The sequence below is a fragment of the Amblyraja radiata genome, chromosome 26 (assembly GCF_010909765.2).
Source record: "Amblyraja radiata isolate CabotCenter1 chromosome 26, sAmbRad1.1.pri, whole genome shotgun sequence".
NCBI classification, from domain to species: Eukaryota; Metazoa; Chordata; class Chondrichthyes; order Rajiformes; family Rajidae; genus Amblyraja; species Amblyraja radiata.
In genome coordinates this window covers 16,999,732-17,019,109 of record NC_045981.1, presented here as the reverse complement: position 1 = coordinate 17,019,109, position 19,378 = coordinate 16,999,732, and the positions used below count along the sequence as shown (strand labels likewise).

Genomic DNA, 19,378 nt, shown 5'->3' with positions numbered 1-19,378 from the left:
TGATGCAGCCTATGTATGGATCTTGTCTGCAGGACAGCTATCTTATTGTTTTTCTTAATTATATTTAAGAAGTGTATGGCTTCTGTTTTATAATTCTCCAAAGCTAACTTAGTCAAGGTTAGCAACACATCAGCACAAGAAATAGTGCCTTTGCCTGATATCATAAATATCAAAATGTAAATTTCTCATTTTCTATGTCTTTCAAATATCTAATTATAAATTTGTTAATGAATTCACATTCTCTGCTTGATATATCTTGTATCAGTGTCCAGAATTGAATAAAGTATATGTCAATAAATATTTTATTTATTAAATGGATCTACAAGGAAAAAATCTATTAGCAGTGATTAATCTCACCAGTGTAAACCTGGTGATTATTCAAAAAAGCATATTTATGGGCGATGCAAAATCTTCAGATAATCCATCTGTTTCAGCTCTGGTATATTAAAAATCAACTTACTGTGAACTTTTGTATACGAGATGAAATGTTCAGAAAATAACGATGTCTGCAAGCAGATTGCAAGCAGAAAAAAAGCACTTCAAAACTTTGGTGCTTTTAAAAAAAATATGTAATGATGGAAAATTCAGATACAGCTGTAAGTTCCTGGTAATATTTACAGAGAATATATAGCACAGAAATATCAACATGACCATCAATTAATTTCCTCACCTAGCTTTCCACTGAATACACACACACAACTTTATCTATTCTGCAACAGCAGATTTCAGTTCCTGAATAATTTCTGGATAAAACTTTTTTTCTTTTGTATTTGATTTCTTGCTGATAACCCCTCTGGTTACGTCTTTCCCACAAATAGAAACAACATTTCTGTCGATTCTAACAGTTTTCAAGGCCTCTACTGTAACATCCCTCGGCCTTTTGCCTTTCCAGAGGCACAGACAGTTCATCTTTACCCAATGCAGTTTTGGCATCATTCATTTTTTTGCATCCACTCTAATGCCTTCATATCTGTTAATATGCCAGCCAGAACTGGACAAAGTTATTCTAATGATTTAATCAAAGATGCCATGGAGTTACAGTGCCCTCCATAATGTTTGGGATAAAGACACATCATTTATTTATTTGCTTCTGTACTCCACAATTTGAGATTTGTAATAGAAAAAAAATCACATGTCGTTAAAGTGCACATTGTCAGATTTTAATAAAGGCCATTTTTATACATTTTGGTATAAAAAATCTGACAATGTGCACTTTAACCACATGTGACTTTTTTCTATTATAAATCTCAAATTGTGGAGTACAGAGGCAAATAAATAAATGATGGGTCTTTGGCTCAAACATTATGGAGGCACTGTAAATATTTTGAATTTTGCAATTTTGCAATTGAAGCGAGTATAGAATTACCACAAAAGTTATGGATAGACAACATTGTGAACAAATTATTGACGGTTTCTCTAAATCAGTATTGGAGGACACACCAGTTGTTACCCATTTTCCAATTTTTTGAACCCAACGTCATTCAATCACATCAAATGAATGAGAAAAAAAATCTCTTCTCAATGGTGTCCATGAATTCACTACCTATGTGCAAAAACACTGCTGGGGAATGCAAACAAACACTTCCATAAAGGATTTTACCAATTTGGTCACATGTAATAACACCATTTTATTTGCCATTTCCAATTTGATAGCGTAAATGCAAGCAAGGAATGGGTTTACAATAATGCCAAAAATGAAAGTCATTATATCTCAGACCCATTAAATTAATAACTTTCCATTGTCCTATTTGTTCTCCAGCCAAATTGCGTTTGAGTAGCAAAATGGACAGCAGCTTTATATTTACAAAAGTTGCACCATTTTCACAGATTAATTATCACTGGGGTCTAATTATAATCATCAGCCTCCCTGCTCTTTATCACCTTTTGTTAAATGGAAAGCAGGTACTCACAGGCACAAGAATTATTTTGACAGAAGATGTATTAGCAACCCGTTTTTCAGTGCCATCTGAGCAGTAGTTTTACGGGATAGATTGTTAAAGTTTTTTTTTAAGGAGACTTCCAACTGTCTTTGCGACCTGAAACACTCAATCTAGCCAATACATCTCCAGCATTTTATGTTGAATATGAAAATGTGCACCTTTCTCTTAAATCGCCTTCTTCTTCTTGCGTATGGCGTGCATAGCCTAAAGTTGTAGGACAACTTGTTCTATTTGATCTTATTTGACTGTGCACGCCAAGTTGATTGCATTTGTTGAAACAGGGCAGACCAGGTGAAGGTTGCAATCTCCCACCCCTTAAATCGCCTCATCTGGGCTCATGTTGCTCATGCGATCTATCCGTACTTTACTTCACAAAGCTACTCTTTCACCTTATCTTTCCACCCCCATGGCGCTCATGCTCGACAGTCTTGTAAGTGCCATCCTCTCCTCAGGCTCTGCCTCCCACTTTTATAGAAACAGAAAATTAATGACACAAAAGTACGTCATTCAGCACATTGTGTCCACCCCAGTCAAAAAAAAGGCAACTAGCTTAATTCCTAGTTCAAACTTTGTCTCTATCCCTGCAAGTAACAGTTCTGAAACTATACATTCAAATACATTTAGATGTGATGAAAGTTTCTACCTCTTTAACCCTATCAGATTGTGAATTGTCGCCATTCCTACCCTCTAAGCATTTCGTCATCCTGGTAACTAAATTTGAAGAATGTCTTTCCCCTGAACTCCTGAATCTCCTCCTTAAATATATCCCGTTGCTCCAAGATTGATTTACCTTCAAGTAACTGTTTCCAGTCCACTGCTGCTAAATCACTTCACAGCCTAATGAAATTAGGCTTACCAAAATTTAGAAGCTACCTTTGTCTTCTTCCATAACAATGTAAAATTCATATTTCACTATTGAAAAATGTTCTTCCAGTCATACTCTTCCCATCTATCCAGCTTCATTCCTCTACACTGAAGCCAGAATTTCCTTTTGTTGGTCTTGTTATAAACTTGGTAATAATGCCCTCCTGAATGTAATATAGGGAGTTGGTGCCCTCTATACCTTTTATATCGACTGTTAATATTAGGGCAATTGAAATTTCTCACTATCACTGTCCTTGTGCTTTTGCACATCACATTTTATGTCTTCCTTGAACTGTCCAAAGAAATACAATATATATGGCAAATAATGCGATTATCCTTTTATGTTCTTTAATCATATAGCCATATAGCCAATTTAAAGATCCTTCTAACATTACCTCTTACTTGATTGTAATCATGTATATATAGTCTTCTTTGACTGGAAAGCACACCATTTTTTTTTCTCTGAACTTCGCTACGTTACAATAATAAACTAACCTAAATCCACCATGCTTTGGTTGTGGAACAGATTGAACGGGCTATTCTGCTCTTATGTCTTATGAAACAGATCATTCCCTATCTTGGCATCCAATCAAGACCTAGCTGGCCTTTAGTTCCATATCCTTTCTCCCACACATTGCCACGAGCAATCCTTTATTTATCAGTCTCTCTGTTTTGGCCTATCTCTCAGTAAAACACCACATCCATCTCACCGTTACTTCCTGACTCCATTTATCCCAATGCTCTCTTGACCATCCTCCACTCTCTAATCTACAGTTCATCCAAGTCCTTGCTGTCCGTGTGCTTTCCCGCAAAAGTCTAACTTGTCTACCACCACTTTTTTCTGCATCCTTGCCCAGTCGTTCACTTTCCCCACTTCCTTCCTGTGAGGCTGACCTCAATCTCCTGATATTCTTTTTCTCTTAACCTCTCTGTCAAGGACCTTACAACATTATTTAGAAGTATACTAGACTAAGTGGGACCTGTTGGGTCCCATGTTCACACGGGAGGGCTGGTTCCCAAAGCAATATTCCACCTCTCTGCCAATTCCAATATTGGTGGCCAGTGGGGGGGGGGGGGGGGCTTTCTGGAGTGCTAGTATGGGTGTTGTGGGCTGAAGGGACTGGTTTCCAGAGGGCTAGTATGGACATTGTGGGCCAAATGAATTCTTGGGGTGGCAGCCTGATGTGCTGGCAGCTCACTCACGGCTGGTGGGCTGGCAGTTGATTCACGGCTATTCCTTGAAATTCCATTTCAAGCAGGGTACAAGGCCACCAAATTCAAATGAAGTTTCCTACCACTTCAAGCAGCGTACAAGCCCAACAAATTCAAGTGCAATTTCCAACCACTTCACGCAGGGTGCAAAGCCACCGAATTCAAGTACAGTGTCATACCACTTCAAGCAGGGTGCAAGGCCACCAAATTCAAGTGCAGTTTCATACCACTTCATGCAGGGTGCAAGGCCAACAATTTCAAGTGCTGTTTCCGACCACTTCAAGCAGGGTACAGGGCCACCAAATTCAAGTGCAGTTTCATGCCACTTCAAGCAGGGTGCAAGGCCACCAAATTCAAGTGCAGTTTCATGCCACTTCAAGCAGGGTGCAATCCCATCAAACTCAAGTGCAGTTTCATACCATTTCAAGCAGGGTGCAAGGCCACCAAATACAAATGCAGTTTCGTACCATTTCATGCAGGGTGCAAGGCCACCAAATTTAAATGCCGTTTCATACCATTTCATGTAGGGTGCAAGGCCACCACATTCAAATGCAGTTTCATACAATTTCAAGCAGGGTGAAACCACCATAAAACCACACAAAACACCACACTCACAGATCAGTAGACATTCAGTGTGTTCAGTTGATTCACAGCTCAGACAGAGCGTGACCTCACCCTACCCCATCTTGTAGAGACTGAGCCACACCTACACTACCGGGTTTTATAATCCCTCCCACCAGAAGGGGCGCAGCCTTCATGGCGTGTTTGACAGGAGAGAGATTCCCAACATTTTTTAAAACACTAATAACACTTTTATTTTTCATTGATGGGAAGAATCCACTTCAACCATTTGCTGTGCTTTATTTCAAACCAACCACCACCAACCATTTGTTGTGCTTTATTCCAAACCAACCACCACCAACCATTTGCTGTGCTTTTTCAAACCAACCACATTTTCATTTTCAAACCACATTAAGGGCACTCAAGGTCAGTAAAACCACACTCACAGTTTAGTAGACATGTGTTCAGTGTTATTCACAGCTCAGACAGAGAGATGTGACCCTCTCGCTCCCCCATCTTGCAGAGACTGACTGAGGCACTCAACACTTCCGGGTTTTATAGTCCCTCAGGAAGGGGCGTGGCATTCAGGAGAGAGAATCTCAACTTTTTTAAACACTAATAACTCATTTATTTTTCATCCATGGGAAAAATCCTCTTGTCTAGCGCAGCGGAGGGGGAGTCTGCGTAAGATGGCCAAAAATCACAGCTGCAAGTGGCTGCGTTTTTTCTAAAATTGATATACAGAACAACAGGAAGTGGTCAAGATCAGACTTTTAGTAATATAGAAGATTATTGGAGCATAAATTCTTGATTTGGCTGAGATGCTGTTCTTAAATTGTGTTTTAGTCTTTACCTGTCCTATCAAAATGTTCAATGTCTCCATTTAATTGAAAACAATGAGAGAAAGAGATTGTAGTCAATACAATTAATTAATCAGAAATATGGGATAAAAAGGGACAAAAAAAGTTAATTTGAAAATGAAAATAATACAAAATAAATGTATACAAGAAAATAAGATGGATGTAACCAACTATCTGAACACAATCATTGCTGGGACAAATTTCAAAATAAAAAATACATAAATGTGGAAGCGTAAAAACAAATAATAAATACACTACAGGAATTCAATGTCATGTTAATTAGATATTTTTAGGGATAATACAAGTGTCATTTTTTTCTAGTGACAAAATTCACACATGCATCTTTACCAACTGGTTGTGAAGGTGTTGAATATGGAGTAATTTTAAAATTGATATTCCATAAAGCACAAAGTTAATTGATACGTCTGGTTTGTTGATCAAAATAAATACATCTATACTAATCTAAGATACCCACTCTTAATTTAAAGTCAATTACATCAAATTGTTGTATTATTTGGATCAGTTGCTCAATTAAAATGACATTTTTTCATATGCTGAATGAATTAAATAACTTGATTAATTCATTCACCTCCGTGCAAGAAATTATGTTTGAATTATTTGGAATACGCTGTATTGAATGTCAATGATCTGGTTAAAATTATCTACTTAGACGTTCATTTATTCAATATTTATATATATAGTTCCTTAATGCGTTTGCTTTTTGTTCTATTCAGTGCACATTTCTTCCTCATCAAGCCTCCAACTATGGCTGGAAGAAGAATGTTCCATAAATGTTTCAGGCTAGTGTCATGAAGACGACTAGCAGTGGTCACACAAAACTCCAATATAAATTTCAAAAGATAGTGACTGGGAAAAAAACCGTTAGTATTTCTGGAACCTTTACCAGAACTACACTTTCAAAAACTTAAATTCGAACAAATGATATCAAGTGTGGGTTTGCACCTTTTTAATTGTTCTGTACTATTTATGTTGTATATGCCAAGCTCAATTACATAGACCGTTAGTGGTGAAAGTGGACTCATGTAGGCTACTGCTAGATTCTTAGCCAACATTTAATGAGTTTTACTTAAAATCAGAAAAATGTACATTTCCAAAAACTGATCCACAGATAGTGAAAACCTTCCTTACCTGTAAACATCATTACAAACATAGAGATAGATAATATCCAGGACACTCTGCTGTTGGACTCCTCGAAGTAAGTCATTAAGTCGTAAAAGAAAACACCAAATGATTTAATTATGCCATATGTGAGGGCTTCAGTGAAAAAGAAGGCAACGGCTATGATCCAGCCCCAGCCCCCATCTGGAGTCTTTGTGTAAACATTTGTAGTCCATCCTCCTGTCTTTCCCGCGAACACTGTCATTTCCACGATTTGTTCTCTGCATTTAGAAATAAGAGTGATTTCAGTTTTAAAATGCTGTGATCTATAAATTTCACATTTAGTATTAAATACACATGACAGTGCTAACATCAGCACAAGATCGTACAAATTAAGAGCTGGTGCAAGCCCCTCATGCCTGTTCTGTCATTTAATAACATCATGGATGACCTAGTTATAATCTCAAATTCACTTAATCACCTACCCCTGCAACCTTCCACCTCCTGGCGTGATAAGTATCTATCTATCTCTGCCTTAAAAATGTTTAAAGACTGCTTCCATTGCATTTTGAGATTGCGTTCTAGTAAATCTAATTTACCCCTTCAGGAGCTGCCTGGCCCACTGAGGTCTTCTGCATTTGGTTCTATGCTGTTTTCAGCAGAACCACTCAATTGGTACATGTGTTGTCAGCCCTTCACAAACTTTTGAAAATCAGTTCCAATAAGGCCCAATAAGGCTAACTCAGTTTTACCGTCACCCATTCCTGCTCACCAGAGATAATGCCTGTACTCAGCATTTTGCGTCTATCGTCAGGTTTATGACCACAAAGTTTCAGATTGTACAACAATGTTTAAGTTAGCAAGAAATTAAAGAAAGTGCTGAATTTCCCTTTGGGAAGATAAAGTGAAAATAAAGATGCTGAAGGGGAACCGTTATTGTTACCTCTTAATGTATAGTCATTTTTTTATGGTCTTTTATGCTAACTTTTTTAAGCAGTCAGATTCCTTTTTTGTGTGTACTTTTCACGAATTATTGACATCATGTTCCTTTAGATTTTGAAGCCTGTAGTAATTTTTTTACTCTTAAATTGTAATCCAAGGATCTCTGTCTAGCAAATCAGAACCATTGCAAATTAAAATGTATTCCATGTTTGAAACTTTGGTGGATAAAACAGAGAAGCAGAGTTGCTTATAAATGGTAGATTGCTTATAAATCGATGTTCAAATAATAAGACACAAAGTGCTGGAGTAACTCAGCGGATCAGGCAACATCTCTAGAGAGCATGGAGAGGCGACGTTTCCGGGATCCTTCTTCAAATTCAAGCGGCAGTTTGAAGAAGGTCCTGACCGAAAACTTCACCTATCCATGCTTCCAGAGATGCTGCCAGAGTTACACCAGTACTTTGTCTTTTTTTGTAAACCAGCATCTGCAGTTGCTTGTATCCAAATTTATATTCAAATGGATCCAGGTGACCATATTGCAAGCCATCAAGATTCAAGATTCAAGAGAATTTATTGTCATGTGTCCCAGATAGGACAATGAAATTCTTGCTTTGCTTCTGCACAACAGAAGTATAGAAGGCATGATTACGGAACAGATCAGTGTGTCCATATACCATTGTATAAATATATACACACATGAATAAATAAAACAGATAAAGTGCAAATAAACAGATAATGGGCTATTAATGTTCAGAGTTTTGTTTGAGTTGAGTTCAATAGCCTGATGGCTGTGAGGCAGCGACTGCGATAGATCCCCTCGATGGTAGGGAGGTCAGAGCCGATGATGGACTGGGCAGTGTTTACTACTTTTTGTCGTCTTTTCCGCTCCTGGGCGCTGAGGTTGCCGAACCAAGCCACGATGCAACCAGTCAGCATGCTCTCTACTGTGCACCTGTAGAAGATAGAGAGAGTCCTCCTTGACATACCGACTCTCCGTAATCTTCTCAGAAAGTGGAGGCGCTGAAGTGCTCTCTTTATGATTGCATCAGTCTTCTCGGACCAGGAGAGATCTTCAGAGATGTGCACGCCCAGGAATTTGAAGCTCTTGACCCTTTCCACCATCGCCCCATTGATATAAATGGAACTGTGGGTCCCCATCCGGGTCGGGTACTTTTCAGCGCTGCCGTTCCGGCACCGCCGTTTCGGCCCTTCCGTTTTGGAGGGTTAGGGTTAGGGTTGGGGTTGGGTCGAGTACTTTTCGGCGCTGCAAAGGAAACGATCTGCTTTAAGTTTTCAACTTATTTCCTTCCCTATGGCACATTACCACGGTCTTATTTATGTCAGTGCTAATGCTAAATACATATGACAAAATAAATTCAAGAGCATGCTGTAGTGTGAATAGAAAACATATTAAATGAAATGCAGGTCAGTAAATTTTGATGAACTTTCTAAAACGTTAAAAAACCCCATCGGCCATCCCTCACGAAAAGCAGTCCTGAATGCTAACCCTAACCCTAACCCTCCAAAAGAGGCGCCGTACCGGAGGCACCGAAACGGCGGCGCCGAATGGTACCAATCCGCCCCATCCTACCTCTTCCAAAGTCCACAATCAATTCCTTGGCTTTGCTGGTGTTGAGGGCCAGGTTATTGTGCTGGCACCATTTGGTCAGTCGATCGATCTCTCTTCTATACTCTGACTCATCCCCATCAGTGATACGTCCCACAACAGTGGTGTCTTCAGCGAACTTGATGATGGAGTTGGCACTATGACCAGCTACGCAGTCATGAGTATAGAGTGAGTACAGCAGGGGGCTGAGCACGCAGCCTTGAGGTGCTCCCGTGCTGATTGTTATCGAGGCTGACACCTTTCCACCAATTCGAACAGTCTGTGGTCTGTAAATGAGGAAGTCGAGGATCCCAATGCAGAGCGATGCGCCGAGACCCAGTTCTGCGAGTTTGGCAACCAGCTTGGAGGGGATGATTGTATTAAATGCCGAGCTGTAATCAATGAATAACAGCCTGACATATGAGTTTTTGTTGTCCAAGTGGTCCAGAGCGGAGTGGAGAGCCAGCGAGATCGCATCCACCGTTGATCTGTTGTGGCGGTAAGCGAACTGCAGTGGGTCCAGGTTTTTGTCGAGGTCGGAGTTGATTGGCGCCATGATCAACCTCTCAAAGCACTTCATCACCACCGACGTTAGTGCCACTGGTCGATAGTCGTTGAGGCACGTCACCTTGCTCTTCTTGGGCACCGGTATTATTAATGCCCTTTTAAAGCAGGTGGGAACCTCAGACCTCAGAAGTGAGAGGTTGAAAATGTCCGTAAAAACTCCAGCCAGTTGGTCTGTACAGGTTTTTAGAACACGACCGGGTATACCATCAGGTCCAGGCGCTTTTCGAGGGTTCACCCCTCGGAAGGATTTTCTGACGCCGGCCTCTGTGACTGTGACTGAAGTACCATCACAACAAATGGGCAGCAAGCATTTAGTAAGGCAAAAACACTATATGCTGATTTTATTACAAGAGATCTCAACACAGATGTTTTATTCTAATTATATAAAGCTTTGTTGAGACGACACATGGTGTATTATATACAGTTTTCCCACCTTACACAAATAACTATATATTTGGAGGGAGTGCTATGAAGTCTGGTTCCAGGGATGTTAGGTTTGTCTTATGAGAAGAGATTGAGCAAAGAGTTTAGAAGAATGAGAGGAGATATCATATAAACTTTAAATAAAACCTTACACAGCTGGACAGGCTGGATGCAGGAAGATACTGTCCCTGGCTCAGGCATCTGGAATGAGGGGTCAAAGTCTCAGAATGAATTGCTGATCATAGAGAACTGTATTGGGCAAAATGTCTTCATGTGAAGGATAGGGGATCTATGGAATTCCCCACCTTGGAGAAACGTGAACTTTCGATAAATGATTATATTCGAAACAGATTTATAGAACTTTGGCTATTATGTGAATCAAATAATGTAGAAATAGAGCCGGTAATTGTCGCTGAAGTTGATCTGCCACAGCTTTGACGAAAGGAGCAGGCTCAAAAAATCTAATAGCTACTCTTGTACCTTTCACTTACATTCTTATGTGTTTTTTGTGCTTATAATACACATAATTTTGAAATCATTGAAAATTGTGTTGACATAAAGGCAATCTATACAAGACCGAATGTAGTTAGACAGACCATCCACCTACTTGGTGAAGCTACCATTAAGTTTGGAGAAATTCCCTTGGGTAGACAGTGGCAAGCATATTTGCTGGGGCAATGAAAAAGTACAAAAACACTCAGTCCTCCAGGCTTGAACAAACTATCTCAGTTCTAAGGCAAAGTTTATGTAGGGTCAGCATGGGAACCTCAATTCATAGAACTGTCTGTGTTCTAGATTTTTTACAAAATGGCCTCTGTCATTTATCGTGAGCTAGAGTCTTCATATCTGCAAATATTAGTTTAGCGGCATATTTTTATATCGTTGAAGAGATAACTCACTCTAGCCGCTAAGTGGACTGCATGGTTAAGGAGAATGTCGTTATACGCATGCGAACTCTCTGTCGGGGACCTTCAGAGCTTCTTCACAGATAAATCTTCATAACAGTCTTTTGATTAATAGATTCTTTATTGTTGATGAAAGAGAAGGATATGCAGCTTTATTAAGGCTGCATATCAGGCCTAACTTACCTCCCACCTTATCCAGGTTGCCATCTGATTCCATTAATTCCTTCACACGATCAAACAGCCTCCTTATCTTCTTCCACAACTTGTTTCTCTCCTTCTCGGCTAGAACTCAGACCTTCTCAGTGAGTTTAAGTTGAGAGCTTCAGAGCTAGAACTCGACCTTTCTCAGTGAGTTTAAGTTATCTAATTGGTCTTACATCGCCACCTCGTGCACCCTCAGACGTGAAACTTTCTTCATCTTCAATTCAAAACGAACCAAGGTCGAACATCTGGTTTTCGACAGCCATCAAAACACTTCCTTGGCTGGCTTTCTGGCTCTTCTTACAGAAGCCGTTTAAAATTAAAGCTTTTCAGCTTCAAAATTCAAAGAAGTAACAGTCGATATCTACTCACAATTTCTGTGATAATGTCTTCAGATCGTCAGATAAGTCTCTTCGCTGTCGATAGACCTCGAGGCCATCTCTGGCCGAGATCTATTGTCTTCTGTTCCTCGGCTGGAACCGGTCTTCTAGCCAAAACCTCTTTCGAGATCTTAGCCAAATCTTATCCCACTTTCTGGGACTGGAATTCATTTGGCAGTCGGAGGTATCATTTGACTTAATGTAGCGGCATATTTTTATATCGTTCAAGAGATTACTCCCTCTAGCCGCTAAGTGGACTGCATGGTTAAGGAGAATGTCGTTATACGCATGCAAGCTCTCCGTCGGGGACCTTCAGAGCTTCTTCACAGATAAATCTTCATAAGTCTTTTGATTAATAGATTCTTTATTGTTGATGAAAAACAATAAGGTTTACATCCAAACTTCTTCCGACTCAAAAGCGGTCAAGAAGCGACCAAGAGAATGCCGCCACCTACGGCCGTCATTTTTGGCCACCTCGCTTAGAGCCCCCCTCCGCCTTCCTGGACCAGAGGATTTTTCCCATCGATGAAAAATCAGAGATATTAATCTTTTTTTTTAATTGCCATTCTCTCTGCTGCCCCTGCTGGTGGGAGGGGGGAGGGACTATAAAACCCAGAAGTGGTGTGCCTCACTCAGTCTCTGCAAGATGGAAGAAGTCAGAGGGTCACGTGTCTCTGAGCTCTGAATAACACTGAACACATGTCTACTCAACTGTGAGTGCCCTTAATGTGGTTTGAAAATGAAAATATGGTTGGTTTGCAGTAAACAGGCACTGCATGCAAATGGTTGTTTGGGGGGTTTGGGTTGAAGTAAAAAGGCACTGCATGCAAATGGTTGTTTGGGGGGTTTGGGTTGAAGTGAAAAGGCACTGCATGCAAATGGTTGTTTGGGGGGTTTGGGTTGAAGTGAAAAGGCAATGCATGCAAATGGTTGTTTGTCTAAACTTGACAACTTCCTGTTTGCACTATATTGATTTTAGATAAACGCTACCACTTACGGCTGTGATTTTTGGCCATCTTACTCAGTCCCCCTCTGCTCATCAGGTGCAGAGGATTCTTCCCATCAATGAAAAACAAAAGTGTTATTGGTGTTTAAAAAATGTTGGGAATCTCTCTCCTGTCAATCACGCAATGAAGGCCACACTTTTTCCGGTGGGAGGGGGAGGGATTATAAAACCCGGAAGTGTGGGTGTGGCTCAGTCTCTGCATGATGGGGGAGGGAGAGGTCACAACTCTGTCTGAGCTGTGAATCATCTGAACACACTGAATGTCTACTGAACTGTGAGTGTGGTGTTTTGTGTGGTTTTATGGTGGTTTCACCCTGCTTGAAATAATATGAAACTGCGTTTGAATGTGGTGCCCTTGCACGAAATGGTATGAAACTGCATTTGAATGTGGTGGCCTTGCACCCTGCTTGAAGTGGTTGGAAACTGCACTTGAATTTTGTGGCCTTGCACCCTGCTCGAAGAGGTAAGAAACTGCACTTGAATTTGGTGGCCTTGCACCCTGCTTGAAATGGTAGGAAAATGGATTTGAATTTGGTGGCCTTGCACTCAGCATGAAATGGAATTTCAAGGAACAGCCGTGAGTCAACTGCCAGCCCACCAGCCATGAGTGAACTGCCAGCACATCAGGCTTGAGGGACTGAGCTGCCACCCCAAGAATCCATTTGGCCCACAATGTCTATACTAGCCCTCTGGAGACCAGTAGTCCCTGCAGTCAACAACACCCATACCAGTGCTCCAGAAAGTCCCCCCCCCCCCCCCGGCCACCAATATAGGAATTGGTGGAGAGGTGGAATATTGCGTTGGGGGACCAGCCCTCCCGTGTGAACATGGGACCCAACGGGTCCCACTTAGTCTAGTATTGCTTTAAAGGTTAGAAAACTCCTCGTGTCTCTGTTACATTTCTACATGGTCAAAGGGTATACCTTCCCCATGCTGGTCCAAAACTAATCTCAAAACTAAGCTTCTGCGCAAGAAACTTAGCTCCAAACACGCCCTAAAATACATCATAAATCCCACCCACAATATAACAGGCAGTCTAAAATGTAAAGACACATGCAATAATTAATGACACACAAAAAAAGCCAAATGGCCACTACAACTAGTGCACATCCAGTGTTGCTGTAGTAGTAATGTAATGCATTGGAGTAAATAATGTGGAAATCATAAAACGTTATTCAGTCATTCCCACCATATTTAATACATTCAAAGACTGCTACAGATCAGATGCAAGTCCTTTCCCAAATGTTAATCCTTTACCCACTGTGGATGGTGCGGTGATGCAGTAGTTAGTGCTGTTGTCATACCGTTTCAGCAACCTTGGTTTCAATCCTGACCTAGACTGCTGTCAGTGTGGAATTTGTATGTTCTCCCTGTGATCACTGGACATTCCCCAGCTAATGCAGCTTCCTCCAGCAGTCCAAAGTGATGTAGTTAACTTATTTGACCCAAGTGTAGGTGGGGGACAAGCAAGCCATGGTTGAGTTCGCGGGCATGTGCACGGGGAATGGAATTTGTGAGACTGCTCTGGAGAGCTGGTACCGACTCGAGGGGCTAAATGGTTTCCTTCTAGTCGTAAAAAGGCTGAAATTAAGGAACTACATTATCTACATCACTTCCTATTTTCGACCATAGCCCTTTTATTTCAGCTGCACTAATTAATTGTAGAGCTGATAGCCAAACATCTTGCCATTTGGTATGCTACATATAGAAAATAATGTTAATCAGAGGATGCCAAATTTTAAATCTTGGTAATCAATGTGAGAACAAATATGCGTAAAGCTGGCTGGTAACTTGTTAGCAAATTCAAAGGAAACGAAAAATCACACTGGTTATCTAATTTGTAAATTATTCAAACCAATAATCATTATAATAATCATAATTTATTCGCAATTTATTAGCCAAGTATGTTTTGCAACATACGAGGAATTTGGTTTGCCATACAGTCATACCAAAAAAGCTACAAGAGACAAAACTACATAAAAATTTGACATAAACATCCACCACAGCGGCTCCTCCACATTCCTCACTGTGATGGAAGGCAATAAAGTCTTATCTTCTTTCCTCCTTTTCTCCCACGGTCAGGGGAGTCGAAACATCCGCAGTCGGAGCGATCGAAGCTCTCGCAGCCGGCGATCGAAGCTCCCACGTCGGAGTGATCGAAGCTCTCGCGATCGGGGCAGTCGAAGCTCTTGCGGTTGGAGTTCCCGAAGCCGGTCGCTAACCAGGAACTGCGAGTACCACGTTGTTAAAGTCCGCAGGCTCCCGCGGTTGGAGCTCCAAAATCGATCCCTTGGCAAAGGGATCGCCAGCTCCGAGATGTTGTCTGCAGGCTCCCATGGCTGGATCTCCCAAGGTCCCAGCTCCACGATGTTAGGCCACAGTGCAGACGGAGATACAACATGGAAAGGTCGCACATCTCCGTCGAGAAAATAGATTTTTTTAAAGTTTCCCCCCCATCACACAAAACTAAAGATAAACTAAAACATACATTTTACAACAAACTAAAAACACAAAGAAGGAAAAAGACGAGACAGACCGTTGGCGATGCAGCTATCTTAAGGCGCTCCCTGCAGTCTTGGCAGTTTACACACAATACTTTTCCAAACTCATCATCCCATTAACCAAGTATCAATTGCTCAATGAAGTTGAGACCGTTAGGATGAAGGTACACAAAAATGCTGGAGAAACTCAGCGGGTGCAGCAGCATCTATGGAGCGAAGGAGATAGGCAACGTTTTGGGCCAAAACCCTTCTTCAGACTGATAGTAGGTGGGGGGTGGCGGGGGAGAAGAAAGGAAAAAGGAGGAAGAGGAGACCGAGGGCTGAGGTAGGAAGGGGAGGAGACAGCAAGGGTTAACAGAATTGTGAGAATTCAATGTTCATGCCACCAGGATGCAGACTCCCCAAGCGGAATATGAGGTGCTGTTCCTCCAATTTCCGGTGTTGCTCACTCTGGCCGTGGAGGAGGCCCAGGACAGAGAGGTCGGATAAGGAATGGGGATTTGAAGTGCTGAGCCACCGGGAGGTCAGGTTGGTTAGTGCGGACCAAGCAGATGTGTTCGGCGATACGATCGCCAAGCCTACACTTGGTCTCACCGATATAGATCAGCTGACATCTAGAGCAGCGGATGCAATAGATGAGGTTGGAGGAGGTGCAGGTGAACCTCTGTCGCACCTGGAACGACTGCTTGGGTCCTTGAATGGAGTCGAGGGGGGAGGTAAAGCGACAGGTGTAGCATATCTTGCGATTGCAAGGGAAAGTGCCCGGGGAAGGGGTGGAGCAGGAGGGAAGGGTACAATTGACAAGGGAGTTGCGGAGGGAGCGTTCTTTGCGGAAGGCAGACAGGGGGGTAGATGGGAAGATGTGGCGAGTGGTGGGGTCACGCTGGAGGTGGCGAAACTGACGGAGGACTATTTGTTGTATGTGCCGGCTAGTGGGGTGAAAGGTGAGGACCAGGGGGACTCTGCCCTTGTTGCGAGTGGGGGGGATGGGGAGAGAGAGCAGTGTTACGGGGTATGGAGGAGACCCTGGTGCGAGCCTCATCTATAGTAGGGGAGGGGAACCCCCGTTCCCTGAAGAATTAGGACATTTGCGTTGCCCTGGTGTGGAAGATGGGAACCCCCGTTCCCTGAACAATGAGGACATTTGCGATGCCCTGGTGTGGAAGATTAGGATGAGTTTTGCACCATCTGCTGGTCAATTTGTATACTTAAAAGACTGCACCGACTGCGTTTCAACAGCTGGAGGAGCACTGAACACCATGCCGTCAAAGCGTTCCTTTCCCCTGCCCAGACACCGGCTGCAGTCTCCGCTACACCAACTTAACACAAAACCCATCGCGTATTTGCAGACATTCATTTTCCTTTCGCGAGATATTTACAGTAACAAACAGCGTAAAGAAGACAGGAGGAGTTTCCAATAGGCTTGTAATTTAAAACACGAGATTATAATTGTTATAATTGGTTATAATTGATAATTCGGCTCAAGGAAGTCCCGAGATCGCCATCGCATAGCTCTATTTAACAAAGGTAGACATAAAATGCTGTCCCGCTGTAACTCAACGGGACATGCAGCATCTCTGGAGAGAAGGAATGGGTGACATTTCGGGTCGAGACCCTTCTCCAGACTATTTAACAATATTGAGCTAAATTGCTCAGACACGTCGTCTTACGGTAAAGAAGTATATGAATAGCACCTTGATTCCAAATGTATGCTCTGAAATGCTCTGAAATACTGCACTTTAAGGCCGAGACACATACTTTCAAATTTTGTAAACGTGCTAAGTAAATATTGAATATCCACGAGGTCCAAATGACTTGATATCAGTCGGAACTTCTTAACTTATCTCCGCTGTGCGCCATGTCCGCAGACTTACCAACAACCCATTAAAGGTTGCTGCTGACTCACCAGCCGAGGTCCCCAGCTCCGCTCAAATGTGTTCGGGATCCAGCAGCGCGTCGCCAATTAACGCAGTGTTTTGACCGGATTTGTTTTGTGTGCGAGGGGAGCTACGACGAAAACAAACAAAAAAACTAAGCTTCCAAACAAACATCAACCAATGCATTTAATTAATTTTTTAAACTTGCTGTTTACGTTTACATGTAAAGAAAACAAGATGGAGAAAACGGTCTGCCCTAAAGATGACACAAGCTCACCCTTGTGGGACAACCGGTAAGATCCCAAACACAGCAACAAACGCACCATCAAGAAGTTTAACTGGTCAGCACAGCCTATAAGGGATTTTTGTTTAAAATATATACATATATAAATATTGTACGTCAGTCCCTCGCCATATATTAATCGGGTCATCCGAGGCTTCCAATGAAGGTATAGGATGCTCCAATATTCAAGAGTGTGTTGTTGTCATATGTCCCAGATAGAACAATGAAATTCGTACTTGCAGTAGCACAACATAATAGTAGGTTAGGTACACAAAAATGCTGGAAAACATAATAATATGTTATTTGTCAAACAATAATTAGACTCTGCGGCAAATTAAAAACAAAAGACTTACCTTTATCGTACCCCGGGAAATGTGTAGAGATTGTGCTGGTGCTGGTGCTTGTACAGAGGCATGGGTTATACCCCGATCGTCAGCGGCTGGTTAACTATTTTAAAGCTGCTGCTGCTGCTGCTGCTGCTGCTCTGGGGAAAGCGTTGAACAGCTGCTGATGCGCCGGGTTGCAAGATCGCTTCCTCCTCGGCCCCGGGTCGCGCCAGATCAGATTTTCTTCTCTCTCTCTCTCTCTCTTCCCCCAAACACTTATTCGACTGCTTCCCCTTCCGATGATTTAGCGTCGTTCCTTCGCTTCGGCTGATATAGACCGGCTCTAGCCGGTCTCCGCGTGCATGCGCTCCGCGTGCACGCCCCCCGTCCCTCGTTACAAGCGCAGCACGTGGTGCATGAGAGGAGCGCGCTCCCAACTGTCACCCGGGCAGCGCCTCGAAGCCTCCATACCCATCGTGCACGCCGCCGGGTTAAACAGGTCTATTCCAGTCACAATATCGAGAGAAAACCCGATCATCATACATTGTTCTGATCTTAACAGGAAGTTGCACAAGAGGTAAATTGGAATAGATTGCAATGGGGGAGAAAACATCTTTATTGTCTGCCCCTGCCTACTCACTATTTAATATAACAAAGACACAACGCGCTGGAGTAACTCAGCGAGTTATACAGGCAGCATCCTGAGAATATATATGAATAGGTGACGTTTCGGGTCGGGACTCTTCAGACCATGTATAATATGTCGGTATATCCAAGAGGAGTTTGTAGGAAGGAACTGCAGATGCTGGTTTAAACCGAAGATAGACACAAAAAGCTGGAGTAACTCAGTGGGTCAGATAGCATCTCTGGAGAGAAGGAATTAGCAATGTTACAAAATTTTGAGATTTAAAAAATCAAGTCTGCAATTTATCCCATCAGATAAAGCATAAAAGGAACTTTAATTTGACACCTAATTCACTTTCATATCTTCAGTATTAGAAAAGTTATGGCCATTTTCATACTCGGAAATTAGCATCTTGTTCCCTATTGATTTTCCATTGACTTAACACAAAAGCTGTGACCGAGGACAGTCAAATTGCCATAACTTTCTTAAAAATTAAGAGAACTAAAATAAATTTTCAGTTATTATAGATTGAAGCATTCTGAAACAAATATGAAACAATCTTACTTAGATGACTTGAAATTAAAGCATATAATTAGTTAGTTACCTAATTGTAGCTAATTACAAAATTCAATTACTAGATCTAAACATCTATCAATTTCTTAAAAATAGATTAACATTTTTAAATAGCCTAAGTGTCCAAATACCATTCACACAAGAATTCACAATATAACATAATTTTTAAATCTCATTGTCATGGATTTACACGCCAAATGGAAGGAATGTTTAATACCTGTAAATTAATGGGCATTTAAATCATCTTGCGAGTGGGTTTTTCTGGAACGCGATCATTTGGAATGTTGCGGTTTGCGGTGATTTAGACCCCCATATCGGCATGCCGGTTCGTATGGGGACTAAATCACCGTTTCGCAACTTAAAATGTGAACTAAAGGCATCTTAAGGACCACTTTTATACATAAAAATAAACAGCTTTCTTTTACCCGTCACCTACGTGAAATCCGTCCCCGTTGTCGGCGTTGACGGCTTTAGAAGCTGATTTTAAAATGACTACAGTGCTGAACTAGTCGGGCGATTTAAAAAAAAATACACAGAACGGCCGTCGGAACGATTCTTCAGCAAAAGCTTGCACTCCAACCAAATATAATCGCGTTTTAACCCCCCC

At 41.8% G+C, this 19,378-nt stretch overlaps 1 protein-coding gene across 4 annotated transcripts in view; it reads right to left on the bottom strand.

The window, feature by feature from the left end:
* Window positions 1–18,046, bottom strand: part of slc16a6 (solute carrier family 16 member 6) — a 41,786-nt gene extending 23,740 nt beyond the window's left edge. Inside the window, exons 1-3 of one of the 4 annotated variants that reach the window (XM_033044333.1) lie at window positions 17,601–18,046; window positions 16,994–17,094; window positions 6,587–6,837 (exon numbers count right to left, since the gene is read on the bottom strand). In XM_033044333.1, coding sequence (XP_032900224.1) covers window positions 6,587–6,821 — 235 coding nt within the window. In that variant the 5' untranslated portion in view covers window positions 6,822–6,837; window positions 16,994–17,094; window positions 17,601–18,046. Of the gene's footprint in view, window positions 1–6,586; window positions 6,838–16,961; window positions 17,095–17,600 lie in introns of those variants that run through there. The other 3 variants (XM_033044335.1, XM_033044334.1, XM_033044338.1) reach the window with 3 other exon arrangements.
* Between the last annotated feature and the right edge of the window lie 1,332 nt (window positions 18,047–19,378).